We start from the raw sequence: 23,640 nt of genomic DNA on the forward strand, positions 1-23,640 counted from the left end.
CCCCAAAAACAGATGTGCCCACTGCCAGGATTAGATACTAAAACCTCCAAAAAACTGGTAAACACTGCTCCTGAAGCAGGAAGACGGAAGGTACTGGACATGCCATCGACGTGAATCCAGCTGTGTTCACAAGGGTCTCACTGTCTCTCTAAAAATAAAACTAATGAAACCCTGGAACAACGCTGTGGTAGGATGTGTGTGCAGTTAGAAGCTGATTAAACCCATTTCATTATCATTCTTTTAATCAACTCTCTTCCTTCATCATTTTATCCCACTTTCTGTATCCTATTTACAGCCTTTCTGTCACAAACGATCCACATGCACAGCTGGATGTTTCACAGCGGGAACTTCGGGTCAAGTGGTGCAGTAGTTAAAGGGCCCTATCCCATTACACAGCCAACAGCCGTCAAACAGCACTCCTCTGTTCACTAACTCGTAGCTTGAAACCCCTGTTGGACCAAAAACACACTGCTGGTAGTGGAGGGGGCGGTGGCACAGCAGGGTGAGGGTTAAGTTCAATGCTGGACACAGCAGAGAGGACATCCTGTCTGAACCAGGGGTGAGGGATCACTGGGGGTCAATTCCTATCCTAAATCCTTACTTTGGGGTTGTCAGATAAACTCTGACCTTGGTCGGGTCTTCTGAAGAGAAAGCCAGCGAGGATCACCAGAGACTGAGCTGCCGTCTCCAGCAGACACAGAGCTTCTTTATTGAATTTGTTTGGATGTGCGCTCGTAGACCACATCGGGCGCTCAGTTTCAAATGAAACCTCAAAAGCAGACACCCCCTCGGTCCTCCTCGAACATAAAGAAAGTTCCCATCAATCATCACCCGGAGAACACTCACAAGATAAACTTACATACGGCCACATGCAAGGAGCTTCTAGGCCAGACCAGATTTCACATCCATTTCTGTTGACAATCAATCTGGTTCACCAACATCAGCGTCTGGCTGTGATGCGGGCTACAGTGAAACAGGATCCTGCAGACATAAACTCAGAGGGGAAAGAGTGGGAGACACACAGAGACGCAGAGAGAGAGAGAGAGAGCGAGAGAGAGAGAGAGAGAGAGAGAGAGAGAGAGAGTGTGGAGGGAACAGGCCCCTGCTCTGCTCTGTCTCCGTTCAACTTGACATGTGCGACTTGCATCTACCCCACGTCTCCGTTGGAAACCTCACACGCCAATTTCAACAGACGGTGTTGTGAGGAGTGGCAGGCAGGAAGTGGGTGGGACCAGCCTGAAAGGACAAAAAGACAGGAGGAAGTTTTATTAACAGCCAGAAGATATAAGTCATATCGAGATCAAAAGAGTAAATCTGCACCTGATTTAATTTGGGAAGGGTTATTATTTTTCTTGCTTTTGAAGATGTCCATGCTATTTCCATAATAATAAAAGCTGTCTATAACTGCTTTTATATCCCCTCTTCTCTGGCAGTTTGAAGCTGGGGCCTGCCTGCTTGGCTCGTGTTCAGGCTTGGAACGCGTCCTCTGGCCTACTCCTGATCTGGAGCCTCAACCTGACACATTATATCAGCTAACTTGTGCGTATCTAAGTTTGTGTGTGTGTGTGTTCGGTAGTGGGGGGGAAGAGAGGGACAGGGAGGACAGTGAAAGAGAAAGTGCGGGTAGACGTCGAAAAGTTGAAAAGACCAAATAATACCACCAAATAATAAATGATGTACTTTTACTCTTTGTACTGACTACATCTCTTGCAGAAACCCTATGCGGAGAGAGGGCTGTCCCACATTTTTCCCACTTTACCAGCATGGGCTGAGGGAGTGAGCTCTAAAAATAAAACATATGTTCCTCCAGGTCTGTGGGAGCAGGGGCCCCCAGCGTATTGTTTTGGGATATGGGGGAGGACAGGGAGGATCTGTGGAGACAGACAGAGAGAGAGAGAGAGGGGGGGGGGGGGGAGCAGAGGAGGGGGCTGGGACACAAGGCTGCTGTACTTTCAAGGAAAGAGTTGAGGAGATACGGTTCCACTCAAGCAAATGTGCCTGAGCTCTTTTGTAACGTACACCTACATGTCAAGTGGAAAGCTAAACCGAAGTCTCTCCTCTTTCCTGTATCCACCAGGCTGAAATGTGGGGCAGTGTGTCTGTGTGTGTTACTTGAAGGGGCCTGTCTGAGATGGGGGGGGGTGGTCAGGATTACTGTCCATAATACTGAATGCACCCCAGCTGAAAAGGTGCATCCATGAGCCTTTTTATTGATTCCCAAAGCCCTCGGGGCACCAGCGGGGACAAGGGTTAAGAGTGTCTGAAGGAGCAGTGTGCTTATGTATGTGCACACTGAAAAAACTGCTTACAGTGTGTGTGTGTGTATGTGTGTGTGTGTTTGGTGGGAGAACTGAATCGAAGGAGTGTATCCATCAAGCTAAAAAGCTCTCCTTGGTGAGGAAGGAGTTAAAGCCAGCTGACTGAGATGTGTGTGTGTGTGTGTGTGTGTGTGTGTGTATGTGTATGTGAGGGGGTTGGATTTGCACAGAGCAGAGCAGGGGAAATTAAGGGATATTAGGGCAGAAATAAGCGCGAGCGCCGAGGGGACTGGATATGTCACGTGTCTAGATTTAGCACCAGTCCTCTTACCTCCTGCTGTATCTTTGCAGACTGTTCAGCAAAGTGGAAGACGAAAGAGTGGGGGAGGAGTGTGTGTGTGTGTGAGTGCACAGATCAGGATGTGTGTGTATGTGTGTGTGTGTAAGAAAAGCAAGAGTTTAGTTAGAATACAGAGATTAAGAGAGAGAGAGAGCAAGAAAGAGAGAGCAAATGATGGTAATCAATAACATGGCACAGAAAAACCTTATCTTTTCTTCAAATAAAGTTTTGAGAAATATCATGTCCTGCTATTCCGTTACAGCAAAAGTAAAACACTTAAAATGTTGAGCATGATATTGTCATCACACACTCAGAGTGGTAAAGCAAATACATGACTGAAGTACTGTTCATAAGTGGAATTCGGGTACTCTACTCGAGTATTTCAATTTCATGCTACATTTTGTATAGATTATATGACAGACAAAAGAGTTGATAAGTCATCTCAACCAGTTGTAACATTACTTGTCCGCTTAAAGGGTAACACACCAATAATAAAGATCCATTGTATATTAATACATCACATACAGACAATGGTTATTCCATATTGAGTTCTGGTTACTTTAATATGCATATCAGCAGTACTTTATATTTGACAATACAAAAGTAACATTTTGAATTCAGGACCTTTACATATACTGTGACTACTTTTACTACTTAAGGAAATGATCTGAATACTTTGTCCGTCATCGGTTATTCCATACGAGAAACAACATTAATTGCGGTAAAGTAACTTCAAACTGAATCTTTAGTTTTTGAAAGGGCTTATTTCTGAATTGATCACACATATAAAATGAAATGGTTACTTTACCTGAATGGTTTTTACTCCACTACATTTATTTGATAATAAACTTGACACAGAAAGAGTTTATGAAACAGGTAAGAGGATCTCAATACTTGCTCTTTCTACTTGTACAGTCTTTTCTATGGTATGAATCCTAGGGGTAAGTAAAATAACACACACCCTGGATAATGAGCATAGAGTGTAGAAACCGTGCATGTGATGCTCTGTCACTGGGGAGGGGAGTGTCCTGGGGGGGGCGTGAAACTCCGGGGAGTGTCTGCACTCAGCCAATCACATTTGAGTCGTCAGGTTTGTGGGCGGGGCCTGTGCGCTGTCTCAGCTGCAGCACGCTTTTGTTCAAAAAGTGGCTGCTGCTCTGAGGTGCGCTGCCACATATCACTACTTACATTTAGTTGATCTTAGCTGCAGGATGACTTCTCTCAGTCTCATCCGACCCCTCATCTTAAACGTCCACTTCCTGATGTGGATGTCGAGCTAGTTTTTTTTTCACTTTTTACAGTTCTTCAAGGAAGAAAGTGGAGACCTGGGAACTGGTGAAGGATTTCCCCGCCGATCCACTTCTCTGGATTGTAAAACTGCCGCCGTGTTTAGTTAGTAGACATTCACCATGTGTTTCTGACAGAGGGGAGAGAGCGATCTAATGCTTCCCTTCATCTTCCTCCTCCTCCTCCTCTTCACCGGACATCTGCGGGAGAGGGTGTCCCGTCTGCTCTCACGCAGCCCCTGGAGTTTCCTCGCGGCGTGAGCGTGGAAGAGCTCAACCTGGAGATAATCGAGAGAAACGCTTTAAAAGACCCACGGAAGCTCATTTGAATGCCTTTGCAAGGACTTTGCTGGTTTCTGTGCTGCAGGCAGGGCTTCAGTTTGCTCGGACGCGACTATGGGGAGAAAGAGGAGGAAGAGTCTTTCGAATTGCGCAACAAGGAGGACTTGACTCCCAATGGCCGGGTAAAAACCTAACTCTCCACCTGCATGCACCGCATTCAGCTGCTCCCCACGCACCGCACACATGCACATCTAGAAAATGTCCCAAAAAAGTGAGTGGAAAGACGTATCGGTGCGTCCTGCACATGGCTGCACCTTGAGCAATTCATAAAACAGGGTCAACTTAATGTCAGCTTTGTGCAAACAGATGTGGCTGCAGCACTTGATAAGAAAGTGTCATTATACTTTTGAAAAGTCAACATGTATTGATAATTCGAGAGCTTGTGTTCACAGCACAGCCCGCGTGTTGAAGTGGCAAGCTCTCAGTGTTCACATGCTCTCTGTTAACTGCGTTATTTGTTCTGTGCGAGCCTCGATCGCAGACTGTGCTGCTGCTGCCCAGTTTGACGTCAAGGTTTGCATGGAAGCACGCAGGCACACACACACACACACACACACACACACACACACACACACACACACACACACACACACTCTACAGTTAGGAGAACACCCATTGAAATGACAATGCCTTTTGGCTCAACACTGACCATATGACCCCCAGCCTAAATGTAATTCTAACCTCAACCCTCAAACTGAGGTACTGGTTGTGATGTCCTCGAAATGTTTCCAGCAAAGTTGTGTCCACACAACCATAGAAAGACATGCACGCACGCACACAATGATGCAACCTCCAAAGCCCAGTGTGTTGAACTGATCCTGTGTGTTTGGCCCTGTCCACCCAGTTGCAAATAAGACTGTGGCCTTGTCTTCTCTGTAATGTTAGTCATCTGATCAGCGACAGAGAGTCCAGTATTGTCCATCCCCTTGTGAGGGTGCATTGTTGCCTTGAATTGAGGTAGGCTCTCTCTTTATGACCCAACCTACAGCTCTGTATGTGCAGCTTCGTAGAACAATCTACCTGAACGTAACCATGGAGTCTGGGAGCCTCCCCACATCAGACTGTGTGTTCAAGGAGAATTTTCACGTAGTTTTCTTTGTCTTTACGCAGATGAAAGTGGTAGCCTGGAGCCACTAGTGCTTATCTATTTATCTGCCCATTTATCTGCTAGCAGCCAACCAGTGCAACACTGCAGCAATGTGCATGAAAACTTTTGGAACAGATAAGTGTCGCACGGTCAATTCCTCAACAGAAAAGTCCAACGCGACCAGCACCTCTGTCGATAACCCTGTTGCTCTGGGTTATCGACAGAGGCGCTGGTGTGGAGCAAGCTTCTCTTTTGCAAACATTCAATCCATCTGCCTGACCATCGGTGGTCAGAGGAACCCAGCTGGGCTTCAAATCTGTAATCCATACGGGATCATAGTAACATGTCTCAGTGGAGAAGTCTTTTAAAGCCAAACAAAGAGATCTCCTTTCCCTATAACTTCCCCTGATCTCTCATTAAAATGGAATCTATACCCCAAAATGTGCTGCTCTGGGTGGATACAGTTTAACGTTGGTTTAATGTATTTTACGTGTGTTGTTTGGAGAAGAATGCCCTCTGTGCTATGAACTTGACCTAAGGATTGCATTCAGGTCCATGTATAAACTCTAAATTACTAAGATAAATATGACCAGTGAAAGCCTAGAATCCACCCAAAGTTTTTTGGACAACTTTAACATGAAAGCTTTCAATTGCATGTGCAGGTGTGTGACCAAGTAGTAACTGGAATAGGATAAATAGTTTTCACCTAGCTGTAATAAAGTTTTTTTGTCACTGCATGTTCTTGGTGCATAACAGATATATTAACAATAATTCCTAAATGAAAGCTGTATTTATAGTTATTTATTATAGGTTGAAAAAAAGTGATTCCTTTGGAGCTCTATTGCTTCTTTGTCTTGGGAGCTGATCCCCCTCCCTTGAAGTGGTGATGCACCACTGATGGCTCTGGCCTTGATGCTATTTATATCTTACTCTTAAATATTCATAAATAGGAATTGATTTGTCCTCGTCCATAAAAATGACTTCTTCTATTAATCAGAGTGGTATATTTTCCTTTGTGGAGCACTCCAGTCTAATCTATCATGTTCAGTTTATCAGGTTACCTCTTTACAGGATAATCCACTTTATTGACTGACGCAACCTATGTTTCACCAAGTGACCAAAGACAGGAAATGGCCTTTTGGGGAAATTATTTTTGTTACCCAGGTGTCATTAAGTTATTGATTATTGATTATTGATCACATGAGCCTTGGAGAAAATCATCCACTCCCACCAATCCTGTTTTCTTTTGATCTGCCTCAGTGGATAATGCTGGGTATTGTAACCCTGTGTCAATACTGTACGCTCAGCCAATAATTAAGGCCACAGTCAAACCACTCTAAGCCAATATCATCATCATCAGCTGACCCACTCTTATCCAATTTCTGTTGGTTATGCTCCCCAGAGACCCCCCCCCCCCCCCCCCCCCCCAATTCAGAATATACAGATGTAGCGGATACTGTTTGGCTTTTCATGGTGTGAACGGAGGGGGTGGGGGTGGAAGATTCCCAGGGTAAACCCCTCAGGGCTACGTTCCATCGTTTACCCAAAGAGCTCAATATTGTCAAGAGCTTGACAAGCCACATCAGACAGCAGGTCAGACCTCCCTGGGTGTGTGTCTCTGTGTGTGTGTCTCTGTGTGTCTTTTGGACTTTGTAATGCTGAAATGCAGCATTTAGCAGGACTCCGTCCAGCTCCTGCTAGGGATGACCACAGCAACCCGCAGGTCCAGTTGGGTCTCCCTCGCTTAAGACGTCCAAAACGTTCACCACAATCTCCAGAGTTGTTTTCCAACATGCTGCCAGAGGACACCGGGATTTGCCGCATCCACAGCACCAAAGCCAACGGTGACGCGCTGTCCCTGCCAGGACTGGTCTCCCTGAGGTTGGAATCATGAGTCAGTGCTGCTGACGCTTGTGTTGGCTTTGCCCTTAAGAGCACGGGGCCATGTCAGAACCCTTTTCCCCGCGTGTTTACAGTCCCCATTCAATGAAGCTGCTCTCCAACAGCTGCCCAAACAGTGAGCGCTGAATGCCTCCTGTGTTAGGACAGCACCGCACTAATTTTAGGACGGGGACATCCGTCATTTTCTCTTCTTTCCCACTTCCACTGAAACTTCATTCAACTTTTATGCAAGGTGAAGTCACGTTTGCCCATAAAGTAGCGCCATCCTGTGCAGTTGTATTTGTGGATGGGAGCACCGCAGTGGCATCCTGTTGCCTGGAACAAACAGACACAGTCCCACCACGCTGAAAGTGGGTCCCAATAACCGTCACTACTGCCCTCTGTCTTCAGAGGTGTCACGGTACGCTGGTTTATATTTGGTTTCCGTTGCGTCTCTGCCTCACCACCCTCTAGGCCACACATCTGGTCTTCAGGCCGACACTGGCTGAGCCCAAGCATTTCCTCCTGGTTACTCAGCCTCCCAGGAGAGCTGAAGGGAGAGAGAGAGAGAAAGAGAGAGAGTAGACAGAGGGAAAGCGAGAGCGGAAGTCAGCCACGGAACAAACACATCACAGCATCTTTCCCTCTTTCCTCCATGCTCTGTTCTAGTCTGGAGTGATTCATCCACTGCCCGTCCAAAGGGGGAGCTTTTGCCAGGGCTCTGCATCGCACGCTATCCTCACTCCTCATCCCACACCCCATTAACTCATTGGAAAGCTATATTTCTAGAAATTGTCACATTCTGTGGAGAACTGCCTAGATCTTTGTAACTCGATCAACCTGAACCATTCGTTTATTGATTGTCTGATTAGTTTATTTCATGGATTTACAGCTTTGCAGTCGTTGATGTGATTAGTATTGATTTGTCGCTTTCAGTCATGGCTGTCTGTCTGAATTTTCTTCTCCGGGGCTGTTGGCTCGGCTGAATCATTTATGGTTAACAGACAGGGGGGAGGGAATTACCGTACACACTTCTCTTCCATTCACAAGTCGCTTTCCAGTGCTTCTGTTATTCTTGCCTGTCTGGTTCGACATTTACAGTATCTCTGCTTTGGTTAAACATTAATTGCCTCTTATTATCCGTACCCTCGTCTTTTCTCATTTGCTTCAGAGTCCATCTGCCTTGTAAATACAACACAGATCCCATACTAGCCTATACATTTATAGTTAATGATTTCTTTGTTAGTTTTGAGCCACCCAAAAAGAGGCAGTAGATTGTTTTTACAGGGCATGGGCTAAACTTAGGCTAGTTTGCCCAGTAGTAAAGTGTGGGGTGTGTGTGTGTAAACTGCGAGGGGCCCAGATCTGACCTGGATAGTGTTTCAGGTAGGCCAACACACCCAATCTGGGCCGGGGCAGCCGCAGGAGCTGGCTCAAGGCTGTGGCTCACAGAGACAACAAGTTCGGCCAGGGGGGACTTACGGTACTGCCTGTCTCACACATAAGGGAATCAGCCCATACTGCTCTCAGGCAAGCGCTGATGTCTGTTGGGGCTTTCCAAAGTCAGGTTGGGACTCTAAGGGCTGAGGAACAGTGAAAATAAACATAATTTATCTGCTTAATAGGGAGTTCTGCAGTGAAAAGTTTATTGTTCCACCGGTGAAATTAGATTTTACGTGTCTGTCAGTGGCAGGCTAACTTGTAGCCTGTAGAAGCACTAACTCCAATTTCCATACAAAACTAATGGCCAAGAAAGAGGGAATGTGATTTGATATTTTATCTGGCTATAGCAGACTGGATAACTTATATAACTTTTATGACTGTGATTGTCAGATAGTCAGCATCAGCACACCTACATAACTTTATTTATAGAATCCCCTGCTGCGATCTCCCTGTTATCTTTAATCTGGCAGCCTTTTAACATCAGCTTACGTCTCTATGTACTTGTGGGCAGAAACGATCGAGGCAGCTGCTCCTGCAATGAGTGCAATCTCAAAGACCAGGTTTATTTTTAGGTTAACAACCTTCGCAGAGAAATGACTGATCACAATAAAAGCATTTTGGGGTTTGCACGCAGCCACGGCACAAACGATTCCTCTGTTCCCCTCTCCTATATTAAATGAGCTTGTTTTGCATGCCATATTTCTCCCCACCAGCGCACCCCGTTGCAACTGAGAGCCAAGCATTACAGGAACAGAGCAGCTATGTGCTGGTATTGCCAGGAATGGCTGCATGGTCTACTGTAACATGTCCACTGAAGGCAATCCATTGAGGGACCATCTGCAACCTGTGGGCTCGTTCTAAGGATAGGTCAATGTTTCTGTTGCATTATTATCTATTTACCCTATTCTCTCTCTCTCTTCTGTTGACAGAGTCCAGCTGATGTGACTGTTTCTCAACCAACTCGTACAGCCAATGGAACAAATGGGTAAGGAGAGAGAGACCCCCCCCCCCCCCCTCTTAGAAAAAAAAAGGAAGTTATAGTTCCTTCTTTTACTTGTATACTTCCTCTGGGTGCTGTAGATTTCTGTATTTGTCCCTGGCACATGTGTATCTCAGTTGATCCTCTGCAGGAGTTCTCTCATGTGCTTGACCTTCCAGCCGCACACATTTTCACGTGTGTATCGGTACAAGTGGCATCGAATCTGTATTGACAGATAGTCCAATATTCGCAAGTTGCAGCGTTGCTTTAATTGCTTATGGATAATGCCACGTCGTTTTTTTTTTTACTCGTTAACCTTTTGAATTTTGAACTTTTCCATTCACAGGTCGGCTTAGCTGTCATTAGGGCCTGCAGTGGCCAATAATGTCAATATTCAACCCAGACATTTGTGACCCGCCGTAGTTGTAATATCCAGATAGCTCCACAACAATTCAATCGCTTTTTTTAATTGAAGGTTGTGCATTCAAACTGCCCGTTACAAGGAGCCACTATGCGGCCGACAAATAATACAACGGTCATGTGATTTACGAGCGAATGCAAGAGACAAAGGGAAGGAGTGATTAATGGAGGGCTTGATCCAGATTATTAGTACAGAGCTGTGATCTCAGCAATGTAGCCTGGCTCTGCTTCACTCTATCTCTGGCATCAGGCCCTTATCATCCCCTTAAGCCCCCCCCCAAGCCATCCACAATCTCCACTGTACATCGGCCGACTCAACGCCAGTGAGTCACAAAGCTCGACTTGTAGGACGATCATACAGCGCACGTGCATAAAGGAGGGTCCTGCAGCGACTCTCGTAGATTGTGCCCCGGGTGCTAGGTTGTTGAGCTGAAGCTGACACATTGTGTTGACGTCACGCCGACTGTTGAGAGCAGGAATGGGTCGACGTGAGGAGGAAGGTAGGCAATCCAGACCGGGTGACTCAGGACTACATCAGCAGCACTCCCAGAAGAGGTGTGGCTCGGACGTGTGTGTGTGTGCGTGCGTGCACATGCGAGTGTGTCACTTTGACAATATAGTGGTGGTGGTTTTGAAGGGAGTGTGTTAGAAGCCATGACTGTAATCATCACACTGAGGGCAGAGATTAGAGAGTGCAGTGCTCGGTCATTACCTGGCCAGTGAGTGGACACGCCCAGGAGTTCAGCCGTATGGAAGGGAAGCAAAGCCAGGATCTGATAAGTCATGGCATTGTTTTATAGCAAATGGGGTCATATAAGTTTATCTTTAGTCACTAGTCATTACAAGGCGTCCCGCTCGGGTTTACTTTGAACTTTTAGTGAGCTATTGAGTTAAACCACACAGTAAAAGACATAAATCTGAAATATTTGTTTGAATAGCGGGCTCAGATATGATGCTCATTCATTGGGGGAATTTTGTTTGTTCTACCAGGCTGAGGTTAATATTGCGATGCTCAGATCATTCGACAGTGGTGTGTACAGACACATGTGGTGTAGATTTTGGACCATCTCAGAGGTCTCCCAGAACTCCTGGAGGAAGTCTTGCTGTCAGTCATTTTAAAATGTAGAAATACTATGCTTTCTGTTTATGATGCATTTTGAGTTTCAGAATTTTTTTTATCAAGCAAACATGCCCACGTGCCACATGCACAGTTTGATTTTATTTTATTTCCGTGTCATGCAAACAGTGTGCCCAAACCCCATGGGTTCACAAGACACCAAAAAGTGCAGTTGCAGTGCTCAAACATTACATTACATTTCATTTCAGGTCATTAGAAAGTATTATTATTACTATGGAAGTATTATTTGATAACTTGAGTCATAATCCAAATATTCAGCTTTCTCTGTCGAACGTGGCAAATGAAATCTACTACAAAAATATTTTGTATTATTATACAGCCAGAGGAAATTAACAGAAAATAGTGGAGATTTTAGTAAAGATTGCGTTTCTTATGTCCACGTAGAATAATAATTTAACCATTTCAAAACAATGTGCCACATAACAAGGCAGAGTAAAAAGAATAGTTTCAAATGGTTTCACTGTGTGGACCACATACAGTATATGAAGGACCGCCTACTCAAAGGAACTCCTCTGACCGGTTTAAACTTATTTTTACGATTCTCGGTTTCCATCCATACGTTGATTTGTTTGATGCCGCTGCCACAATATTAACAGTCACAAACACACACACACACACACACACAGTCATCAAAACATCTGTAAACTCAGACTGGGTGAAAACAACATAATTTGGATTTGACGTACGCAAATTACGTGTCCTGTATACTTGCGTATAGAGCGGGCAAGCAAGCTGTGGAGATGAGGAGACACATTCAGGACACATTTAAATGTCAGGTGTGAACTCACGCGCTTAGCGCTGACCACTTGTGATTGGATCTCTCAGGACGGACGGTAATACCAGGTCCGACCGGAGCTTCAGTCAGCACAGTGCCAGCCAGCCTGCTCCCTCCTGCTGTGTTCACACTCAAATCCGTCTTGCATCATCACTAGTTTTACTTTCCTCACTGCGTCTCACAGCCAGGGCAGGGCAGAGTGCAAACTCTAGCAGAAGGAGAAATGGACACCAGAGGACTTCCCCATCTCTCTCTCATCATTTGTTCCATCTGCTCCCTCATTAGCCCCCTCTCCTTCGTTTTTTTGATGGCCTTTGACTGTCAAAGAGTTGACATGCTGTGGTTTGGGCTGCCAGGCGGCGATGGCTGAAAGAGACCAGTGTTTGATAATGTATTTCATGTGTGTGGATATACAGTACGTCTGTGCGTGAGAGACAGACTGTGTGTGTGTGTGCATGAAACATGTGAGTGTTTGGGTAGAAAGCTTAGAAGTGGGCCCCCAGTAATTGGCTGTCTGAGTGTCCGTCAGTCTGTCTGTCAACCATCCACCCATCACTCAGCGACCCCTTGAACGACAATAGGAAATGTAGAATGTTTGAGTTCCCATCATCACGATCAAAGCGATTCCATTCGGATATTTTTTTAAACGCTAGATCAGAAGATTTCTTTTCTAATCAACACACTCTCCTTCAGTCACCAACTCTGACTTCCTGTCCCCCCCCCCCCCCACTCCCCCTTTCTCAAAACATGACTTTTCTTCCCTCTCCCCTCTGCCTCGTCCAGAGTTTCTTGGCAGTGGTCTTGAGTAAACAGCGTATTTTTAGCTGGGAGGTCATATAGGCCCAGTCTTAATCACCACATTCCCATTTTCCCACCAGCCCAGCTTCAGCCAGAGGCCCATGCAGCCAGCTCATGCACTGGGGGGGAGGGGATGGAGATTTCTACAAAAAGAAACTCTCATTATGATTCTGTTTTAGATAAAGTTGTTTATCCTTTATGCTTGTTCGGACGTCTAATAAAAATCCGTCTGAAGTGACGCAGGCCCATCATTCGGGACCAGTAGATAATCCTGGACATCTGACTCTCATACTGGGTTGAGTTCATTTGTTTGAACCCGTCTGGCCGTCTCGTCAGCATCAGATAAAGTATTTTTTCTGTGACGCAGGGTCACTTTTTGAAAATGTGCCCTTTTTTTTTGTGGTGACAAGGACCCGCTTTGTATCCCGGGACGAGTCTCGGCTGTTTCCTGTGCGGTCATCTGAGCCCGAGAGCAAGGACACCGCTTTTTCTCACTTTAATTAGCGTCTCTGCGTTGTGATTAGACCCTGGACTGAAATCAATTACTCATCACTCAATCGCAGCGGCTGCATATGGTCACAAACTAATCAACTCTTTGCGCTTCTCGTACTTGTCAGATTTAAGCGTGGCACAGTGAAAGGCCCCTTGACAATTCGCTCATCAGTCGTGATGAACAGTATTTATGAACGGACCATAGGCTTGAGTCCGTCTCTAGCTTGGAACGGTAGATAATGCTGCATTCACGAGCAGTCTTTAGAATGGGAGAACAGGAAAGTCCGTTTACGCAGACTTGGGTGTGTTGCATTCTAACCTCTGTTGCTAGCCTAACCTGGCTACCTTTGCTTTGTTACGTGTTATGCATTAGACCTGATACAAACTATGTATAACTACTTTTTAAAATGAGCTGAAGCGGTCACATTAGTGCAATACTCAACTTTATTTAACTGTCAGAAACTGGTTTGGTGACATTGTTGGCTTTACAAACTACACTCTGACGTGATCAGTTTACCAACTCAGCTGCTTATAATAAATATTGAAACGATTCCGAGCAGACAGCGCCTCCGGTTCCTGAACCAGTTTTAATCTTTGGAAGTGCTCATTGTTACTTGTACGCTAACCAATAACAGCATGTATTATTCATTATTCATCATATAATCAGTGAGAAAGATACAACAAGGTCGAAGCCGATGAGATTTACAGGGAGTGGGGCTACAGTGAATTATATTAATTGCATTCACGGTGATAAAATGCTAACCACTTAACCTCACAGTCCAAATGGTGTTTTCACTTACTTTGGCTAATTGAAGCTCTTCTCTGGGAGTGGATTTACATCTCCCTGACTCTCCGATTGGTTTTCTTTCACCTGTTAAAAGGTGGGACTTTGTGCGCATTCTCTCTTGTACATGGAATACAGTGACCTCCGGTAAATCCTAGTAAATCTGCACCCGACTGAACCGGAGTGGAGGTCGGCCACAACCATGTGGGATCTTCAAAAATGCAGTAGTGTGACTTACAAGGTCATTCGTGTTTTTAAAACACTGTTTTTAATTATATGCCATTATGCTGTGTTATGTTAAAATGATGGGTTTAAAATAAGGTCAGCTAGTGACTTTTTGTGTGTTAGATTTTGCAACAGCTAAAAGGGATATTTCCAAATCGATGAGTTGAAGAAGAAAGTCCGACAATACATGAAGCTGCTTTGTTCTGGATACTCACTGTGTCCCTTTTACGGTCATTAGTATGTTAACGATTGATTAATTAACTTATCCCTCCGTCTCACTCACACTGTACTAACCAGCAGCAAGATTACACAACAAACACACTGTCACTAATTTCTATAAAAATGTGAGAGGACATTGAATTGCGCAGGATGTTAACCTCTGCTTTAAGTTTGCCATGGATTCAACTCTGTGCGGTAATATAGGGAAATATTTGTTCTTCTTGCAAATCACGTTTCTTCTTTTTTGACTTCCCCTCTCCTACTTCGAGGGACAGCCCACATTTTATGTTCGCTGCTCTGAGCTGCTCTATGCAGTAGAGCCTGCAGATGTTTTTGTTTTAACTTCCATAACTGAATCGCTGTGATGGCTCTTTCCCTTTTGAAACAAAACTTGTCTGTGTCTGAGGAGAATAACTGGTCTCCAGTCTGCGATTTCATCTCAATCAAAAAGGGCCGAGCAGAGGAAATGATTGATTTGAACCTTGATTTTCAACACATCTCCGCAGTGTGACTTTGAAATGACGCTCCTCCCCCGCAGTAGCTGATGCTCAGTCCTCAGGGCAGGGAAGAGAGGTGTTCTCTCTGTATATGTGCACTCGCTCTTTTCTCTGTGCTGCTTAATCCCCATATCAAATTGTTTCCTGCAGTCCGCAGGAAGCCGCCTACGATGGGCCCCCTCCGTCACAGCCTCTGCTGGGGCTTCTGGGAATGTGGGGGTGGTAGGGCTGGGGGCTGGGGGGGTGGTGGTAGGGGGCAGCTGGACAGCTGTTGAGATCCGAGGCCCCCACATCAACAGTGCAGTTGCTCTGAGCTGAATAGCATGTTGTTTTTCAGGAGCGTGATTGGAAAGACAGTTTCGGTTCAATCATGTGATGCAGATGTTGATTGATAAAAACGTGAACACACTAGAAGACAAGAAACAAAGATTGTCCAGCTCTATATGATTCTTCCCCCGGAGATAAACTCGCTGATTCTTCGATTTATCTCCTTAAATTACAAGTTTGTTCTTATTTAATATGTTGCAACAATGAGAACATATTAGAACATGAGAGAAATGAAGAAGAAAGACATCTCATGACAACTGTAAGAGTCGGTTATCATGAGCAGACTTTTTGTAGAGACGACTTTACTGCTGCGGTCTCCAGCCCGTCTCCTGATTTTGGACATTAGCCGGGCTTTTTTGGACACAATGCACATATTGACTCTGCCAAAGCAACACTTAAATTGAAGGTCAGGCTAGTTTGTGTTGCTAAAGGTCAAACCTTGGGTTTGGACCTGTGCTTTTGTCCTTTTGTAATACCCTGTGCTTCCTCTCTGCGTGAGCTAAAAGGGGCATTGAAGTTGATTTATAAAGTTTTTCAAGTTTAAGAAAGGAGGATCGTCCAGTTAGGGGCAGGAAAACAGATTTCTGTCTGTGCTGGTATTATGGCTAAGATGTCTACATGACTTAACAATCTGCAGACCTGAGAACCTAGGTTGATTTTCAGCGTGATTATTCTTCCAAGATGTTTGGGTACTTTATAACCTCTTTCACTTACTGTAAAGTTAAGTCACTGCGCTTGGTTACAGCAGTTGTTTATAAGTTTAAAATTGTCCTTGTTGTAATATTAGTTCAACCTAAACCTAGATTAAGAAACGACGTGTGTTGACATTTTGGATGCATTGAACATAAACACAGCTGCCGTGTACACAAGCCTATATTCTCAGATGGAGGCGCAGGTTTTTCTTTAGTTCTAATCCTTGTCCTGTTTGGGCGGCACACAGAGTAACTCTGCCCGTCTGCGCGTATGTCTCTGTTATGTAGCAGGGGATATTAACAACCTCAAACGCGAGACGTCCTCACATGTCTGTGTTTATTTTAATGCCTTTAAGTGGAGTCTGTGGATGCACGGACTCTCAGAGGTCCTCTCAGGCTGTTGCTGGAGCAAGCGAGCAGGCTTAGTAACACAGCCTGACTGGGTATAATGTGACAGGATCATGATTGTCCTCCTCTCACTCTTGCTTTTTGGTGATGAGTCTAGAAAATTAGAATAGGCATTAGAGGGCAAATCTCCGTCAAGGCAGAATAGTCACATTCAATTGAATCAAACTGCCCAAATTTTGCACATTCTCGTGGATATCAGTATCCTAAATATGGCTGATTTGCCCTTTTAGTACCCATGAATAATTTCCTGGGAAATCAATGAAAATGTCAAAAAATGTTGTTGTGATAATTATAGAAAACCTTCACACCAAAATTTGATAAGTGCTTCTCTAACCCATATAGCATCCTCCCACCAAGTTTCTGGAAATGTCGTTGTGTAGTTATCACGTAATCTTGCTTACAAACAGTCGAGCAACAAACAAACAGACAGACAGGGGTGAAAAGAAAAGAAAAGAAAAATTGACCCACCAGATAGACAGAGCTTCACTAGCTTACATTATAGATGGCAATCAATTTCAATCTAGAATTATGTTTAATAAAAGGATCAGTTTGTATAAATGGGAGGTAATGTCCCATGGATCCACTTTATATGCCATTGTGTGGACAGGATCAGGTCAGTAAAAAGACAGGAAATGGCCTCTGCAGTCGTGTAAGCTGAGTCAAAGCAGATTAGGCTATATTCAGACTCATTGATTATTACCGCCTTCCGTGAGGAGGAACATTCCAAGCATTATCAGATCAATAATGACATAAATCAGCCGGAGAGCGAGGAGGTAACCAGAGGCCAGATATCAGGGAGGGAGGGCTTGGCTCATTTCCTGAGCAGTGATACCTCAAGGAGGAGGAGGAGGAGGAGGACAGGAAGGAAGGAGGGGTTTCTCACTTGTACCTAACAAAGCTTGTTAGACCCAGGAAATAGAGAAAATAAACGAGCAATTAGGCAAATAAATGAGGAGAGATAAAACCTCCAAACAATCGCAGAGACTGGAAATGGACCTTGGCCTGAGATAACAACGCCCACAGCATGGCCCCCGACCAGATGCCGAGGGAGGGAGCTGCAAACGGGATGGTGAGGCATTAAATGGGGAGCGACAGAGCAAGCGGTGCAGTAGATTTACAGATGTTTTTGATGTTTATGGTTTAACTAGGCAAGGCTGTGACCCCTTGAACCCTCTGCCTCCCTCTGACCGGCATGAGCTGTCTGGCCGGGAATCCGGCCGGCGTCGCTCTGTCACGTTTATTTTCAGTCGCCCGCTCGGCTCGCCGGCTGGAGTGATAAAAGAGAGACGAGCTGTCCACAGTGGCGTGGTATGCATCAGTGTGTGTGTGTGTGTGTGTGTGTGTATGTGTAAGTGTTCTTGCGTGCTGCTAGGGAGGGAAAGTGAGAGAACGCTGGAGGAAGGATATTCGTGGCCCTTCTTTCAATCCACCCCCTCCTGCGTGACTCCCCCCAACTGAGAGTATCGGGGAAGACTAGTTGTTGGCACATTGGAGAGTGGTGGTGGTGGGTGGGGTGAAGGGGGCTGTTCGCAGCCAACCGTGTGTCTCCGGGCCAATTAGTCACCCAATGGGGCGGTGGTGGAGTAGTCAGGGGAAGACTTGAGGTGAGAGGCAAGTTATTTCACATCGCTCTTCCTGCTCTTCCACACAGGCACACCGTGTCAGAGGCGCCTGAAGAGATGAAGAGCCTGATCATTGACAAGAATAAGATGGGCCTGGAGGAAGAGCCCGAGCTGCTGGTCAAAGGTGAGTCTCATTCTCACCCAAAAAAGAACTGCACCACTGTTGCTGTGTTCAGCCTTAAATTGAATGCCTCCACCTGCTATGATCTCGCTGTGGGGAGGAGAGTCAGGAGAAATCGATTATTTGATCTGTAGCTGGGGAAAAAAATGATGAGTTTCGATAATCAATAAGCAAAAACGTTCTGCATTCATTGATTCCAGGATTTGATGCTTTCGATATAAAGTTCCAAAGGTTTTCTTGTCAAATGCAGGAAAAACAAGTTATCAAACTTGTTCTTTCTGTGTAATTAGATTATTATTTCCCCACGTCTTTACCTGGAACCATCAATGGATATTGTTTCATATCAGTGCAAATTTAATATTCTTTGCTTTTTGGACTGTTCTTCAAACAAAACTTCAGTTTGCAGAAATTATGATACGATTTTGTAAATAAATTATGCAACCTGTATAATCAATAGAGTAATCAAACATGTTGAATCACCAATGAAAACCATCTTAATTTGTAGCCCTGCTTTGAATTTCAGTTAATAAATAAATCCCCTGCAGGCCCATCTTGGTGCTGGTCATCTCATTAAGTGCAGTATATTTTTCATTACCCTAATAAGTACTGTCGCAGTTTCATGCTGAGCTGTCGCCCTGTAGCCAACCTCACTCTGACCACATGTGGCCCACAGCTGCTCCCAGTCTCCCGCCCCTGTGTGTTCTCTTAGGGACAGCTCCTGTCGTGCGCGCGGGATGCTTTTGAGGAATGATCTCATAGGATATTTTCGTGATTTTCTTTTCCTTTTTTTTTTTCTGCCACCGAGAGCGAGCGATGAAACGCCAGCGCTTGGATAAGTTACGTTCCAGTTTGGAGTGGCGGCAGTCAGATTGCCTAATTGTGACAGCAGTTACCATGCGCCCTCGGCCAGCGCCCCCCTCCCTCGCTCTGTCGCTGCTGGCGGAGACGTGTGAGGAGCTGCTTTCCAAAACAGAGGACAGCCACTTTCCTTGGGCCATTGATTACACTGTCACTTTGAATTTCAGCTTATGCTCCGCGGCCCCATCCTTTAACCCAACACACTATTAAAGCCACCACAACGGTAGCACACCTCAGGGCATTAGATAATCCCCCTCATTCCATTTTGCGCTGCACAGATTGTCAAGAACCCCTCCATTAGGGCCTTTCCCCCTCGTTCACTGTGTTTTTCTTTTGTGTTTTTTTTATTTTTTGTGCTTGTTCTTCTTCAGGACATCCTGAGGCTACATGGGGCGAAATATTACCCCGCTATCTAAAATAGGGCACAGACATTGCAGATATAGACCGATGAGTGGCGTAAAACGCATTGGAGTGGTGACAGACAGGGATGCTGACATTGGTTTATTGACATGGCTTTGTTGATTTCACAGATAAAATGAACTGCTCCTCACATGATTCACAGCTTCTCATGCTCCAGTAAACCACAGCTCAGTCTGGGAGTCAGTTTATTTATGTGTTGCTTTTAATTATACAGTCTGGCTCCTTCATTCTTAGTTATATTGTGGAATTCTATTATATACGACTTCATGAACAGCAAGCAGATAACGTTAGCTGACTTAAAACTGTAAGTGTTTTAATTTCAGTGATGATCCTTTATGGATGTTCATTGTCAGCATGCAGAGGCCTGCACAGCAGAGTTTCCAACATTTATGTGAAACAGTTTTTCAAGTCAAACTTTGAAGTGGTTTTCAAAGCTCAAGTTTCTTTATACATTTTTTTTTTTTTTTTTTTCAAACCCGTGGAAAATGGGAGGCCTGCAGCACAGAGATGGAAGTGCACAGAGAGAGATTGTCTTCTTGATCCGTGTTTGAGGGGGCAGGGCGTGGGCGGGGTCAGGGGTCACAAATGAAACAAATTAAGGGCGAGCCATGGCCCCCAGGGGAGGCATTAGCAGGCCAGAGAGATGGGATCCAGATGGAGGACCAGGGGAGGGGTACACAGGGGGTCCCGGGACTCTGCTGCTGCGGCTCCGCGCTCCTTTCCCATCGCTCTGTCAAAAGTTCCCAAAGAAGAGCGGTCTCCTCGGGGATGTCCTGTGTCTGCGAGCGAGGCGTCACCGTACCGGCCATGCCCGTCTCTATGTCCCTCACCCAGTCAGCGTGTCTGCCTCCCACACGCAGCCCGTCAGCAGGCTCAGCCCCGACTTACCTCATGCTTTTTATTTATACCCCTTTCACGTTGGGTTTTGATGCTGCCCCCCTCTGATGTGGTGTTAAGTACCTCCAGGGTTTTTGCTTTGGGCTATATTGGGTGGGTTTATGGCGAGTTCAAACCTGGCACTTGTATCATATAAAAACATTCTCAAACAGGAAACATGGCCTGAGAGGCTGAGCCTTGGCCCCCTCCTCCCTCTTCAGTTTTATTTCAGGGTAGTAGAGAGACAGTGGAGGCTTTGCGCTGCCTTGAAAACCACTTTGGGGGAAAGGGGGTGGGGGAATGAAATCCCCGGCGGCACAGGTGGACAGGTGGCACGCAGATTTCTAACCACAGAGGAAGTTGTGATGCTGGCGTGGCGTCACTGCTGTTTTTCACGTGGTAGGAAGTTCAGGGTACGTTGTCTAATTATTCCTTTGAAACCACTCGGAAGTGTGCATGCAGGAACCATATGTTCTCACATGAACGCCCCCCCCCCCCCCACATGTGGCACGCTGCCAGCGTATAGCGTGCTTGCCACCTCAGAAACTCCCACCCATCCCTAGTGTCGTTCCAGGTGGCCTGCTTGAAACCAGTGCCAGAAACCAGTTCATCCAGAGGCCTGATTCTCTCCATCAGACCTCCGGATGAACGCTGACCCCCTGTCCAGGACTCTTCTATCCTCCTCCGTCTGTTTCTCTCTTAGGCAGCATCTGGACCGAACCCTGCCAAACTTGTTTATTTATCTACTCTTAGTTTAAATATTTATTAGGGACAATTTGCACACGTAGATCAGGGGGAAGAGGAGGTTCACTGCTGTTTGGGAACAGTGGATCTGGGCCGTTGCTCTCTTTCCAAACCCTCAGGACGTTGGGAACACAACAGCCTTGCATTGTGGAGCCAGGCTTGGCAGGGTCGGCGGGCATGCCTTTGCGCTGGATGAAGGCATGTCTGCTTTACTCTCTTTGTCTGTAGCTGTCACACTGCTCCAGTAGCTCTCACTCTCTTCTCCTCATTTTCTCACTCTGTCAACCTCTAAAGTGGTAATTATGTTGGCTGCATGCAGGTTTTAAAGCCTGTGCCATTAACCGGCTGTATTTTTATCCCCTACTCTTTACCCCAACAAGGCAGTCACATACAGACTGCTGCAACTTTATGGATAATTACATGGCTTTGGGATTTATTCTTAGGGAAGACATGGTGTGGCAGCGCTGGTTTAGCAGCATCATGACTATAGCCCACCTACCACCCAGAGCTCTGAGGGGAAATGATTGTCCGAGTGTCTAGTTGCTGAGCACTTAACACTTTATAAACTAAACCAAATGAAAATGCATCACTACGAACGATATCTTGATTCTATCCAGTCCATATCCTCCTTTACAAGGGATATTCATTTATATGACATAAGCTTTGTTTTAAATTTAATTAATTAAATTAAAGTTATAGAGTATATTGGTAGGATTAGTAAAAGCTGTCGTCAGTACCCAGCCCAATGATGTATTGGGCTGTGAGTCAATAACGTGTGAATTGAGAAATGTCCATCACAAAGTCCAGTGTTTAGAGCTCAAGGTGACATCTTCAACCAGAACACCACACACTGCAGCGCATTCCACCACCATCGGAACTGTTCACTTAAATTCAACTGAGCTGAACCATATTTTACACACTTCTCAAGTTTCATTCATTTTTCTTAAAAACATTCCGAAAAAGTCAATAAACTAATTCCTAGATGGAACTAGTTTTTACTTAATATCAAATATACCAACCAACAAACAAACAGAGGTGTAAACAATATACCTTGCTTTGCCCAACTTACAGTCCAAAACCTAAAGATAGTTAGTTTGAGACAAAAAAAAACTAGCAAAATTATTGACAAATGAATATTGAGTGACAAATGAATTCATCAGATAACCATTACAGCTTTGCTCTTTGATGTATTATAATGACTTCATTTCAAGTAGTCATTCCATGCATGTGTGTATGTCTTGATTTAAAGGGTGGCTGTTGCGGGAGGTGCGAGGAAACTGGATTAAGCAGCGTCGGTACTGGTTTGTGCTGAGCCAGGACTCACTCGACTACTACACCGGCCCAGAGAAAGGAGCGCGCAGACTGGGCACGCTGGTCCTCACCAGCCTCTGCTCCGTCATCTGGCCCGACAAGCAGACCTACAAGGAAACAGGTGAGCAGCGCTTGAATGTAGGCAGACAACAACACGGGGCTGCAGCATAACTGACTTATGCCTGTAATCAGTCCACTTACACATGTTAACTCCCAGCGTACAGTGACGAGACATTTTACAAGATTCCTACAAAGTTGTTAAGGGATTTTTTTTGTGTGTCCGTGACGTGTTGTGGTCCCATTTCCCTTCCCACCAGGGCAGTAATTCTGAGTAAGTTTGGGAAGCCCCAAGCCGTGTTTGGTCGAAAACATGGTTCAAGGTTGGTCTAGAAACCTCACGTCTGAGTAATCAGCTTGGGCATCTCCCTTCCACTTCTCGGATGAAGGAAACAAAAGACATTGACGCGAAACAGCAGAATCTTTGCCGGACAGGCAGAGACACAGGGATGACTTGTCCTTTTTTCGAGTTAATGTATTACTCAAGCATGCCGCCCTCCCTCGGAGTCTGTCCGCCTGTCCGTCAATGGAGGGGATTATGTCCCGCTGACTTCACCAAACCACTTAAAATCTCCAAACCTGGATCCAAACATAGTTCTTAGGAACTGAATATACCATGGGACTTTTCAAAAGTGGCTTTGTCACAAGCTCCATTGGCTGCTTGACGACTGAATAGCTTTGTGTTCCTATAAGCCACTTCCCTTTAAGGGTTTTTATCTGTGGCATCATTGCCCCGTCACACCAGAGTAAATGCAAGGGCACCAAACAGATTCATACTGGGCATTGGCAGTTTCATTTCGGGTTTTGTATTTTAGAGAACCTAAACAAAGAATGAGGTGGTGTCAAGGCACGTAGCAGGAAAGGGGCTGCAGGCTGACATGGGTATGGCTAATACTTCCTCTGCACAAGGAGGAAGCACGTCTTGTGCATTCCCGTGGCAGGGTGTCGGGGGGGGGGGGGAGCACACTGTTGGGTTTAACACTTGTCCTGCCTAATCATTACAAAAACTGTTCTTGTTTGGTTTTGGCGTAGGTTCCTCTCATCCTGACCTCTGACCCTCAGTGAAACCGAGAGAGGAAGTCAGAAGGAGTCACGTTAGAAATGCGGGGTGTCCCGTGAAGTGAACACTGCACTGGTCTCTTCTCCATTTACTTAAATAACACAACAATAATTTACTAGCTCTGCGCCAAATTGAACACCCTCATAAATATCAGTGGCCTAAACATGCCTGATCAAGTTC

General features: G+C 45.4%; 1 protein-coding gene across 1 annotated transcript in view; it reads left to right on the plus strand.

Annotated features, from left to right (window-relative positions):
* The first annotated feature begins 3,723 nt into the window (after positions 1-3,723).
* Positions 3,724-23,640, plus strand: part of plekhh3 (pleckstrin homology, MyTH4 and FERM domain containing H3) — a 31,404-nt gene continuing 11,487 nt past the window's right edge. Inside the window, exons 1-4 of the mRNA XM_053444200.1 lie at positions 3,724-4,348; positions 9,567-9,622; positions 18,043-18,137; positions 22,282-22,464. Coding sequence (XP_053300175.1) covers positions 4,214-4,348; positions 9,567-9,622; positions 18,043-18,137; positions 22,282-22,464 — 469 coding nt within the window. The 5' untranslated portion in view covers positions 3,724-4,213. The remainder of the gene's footprint in view (positions 4,349-9,566; positions 9,623-18,042; positions 18,138-22,281; positions 22,465-23,640) is intronic.

The sequence above is a fragment of the Pleuronectes platessa genome, chromosome 16 (assembly GCF_947347685.1).
Source record: "Pleuronectes platessa chromosome 16, fPlePla1.1, whole genome shotgun sequence".
Taxonomy (NCBI): domain Eukaryota; kingdom Metazoa; phylum Chordata; class Actinopteri; order Pleuronectiformes; family Pleuronectidae; genus Pleuronectes; species Pleuronectes platessa.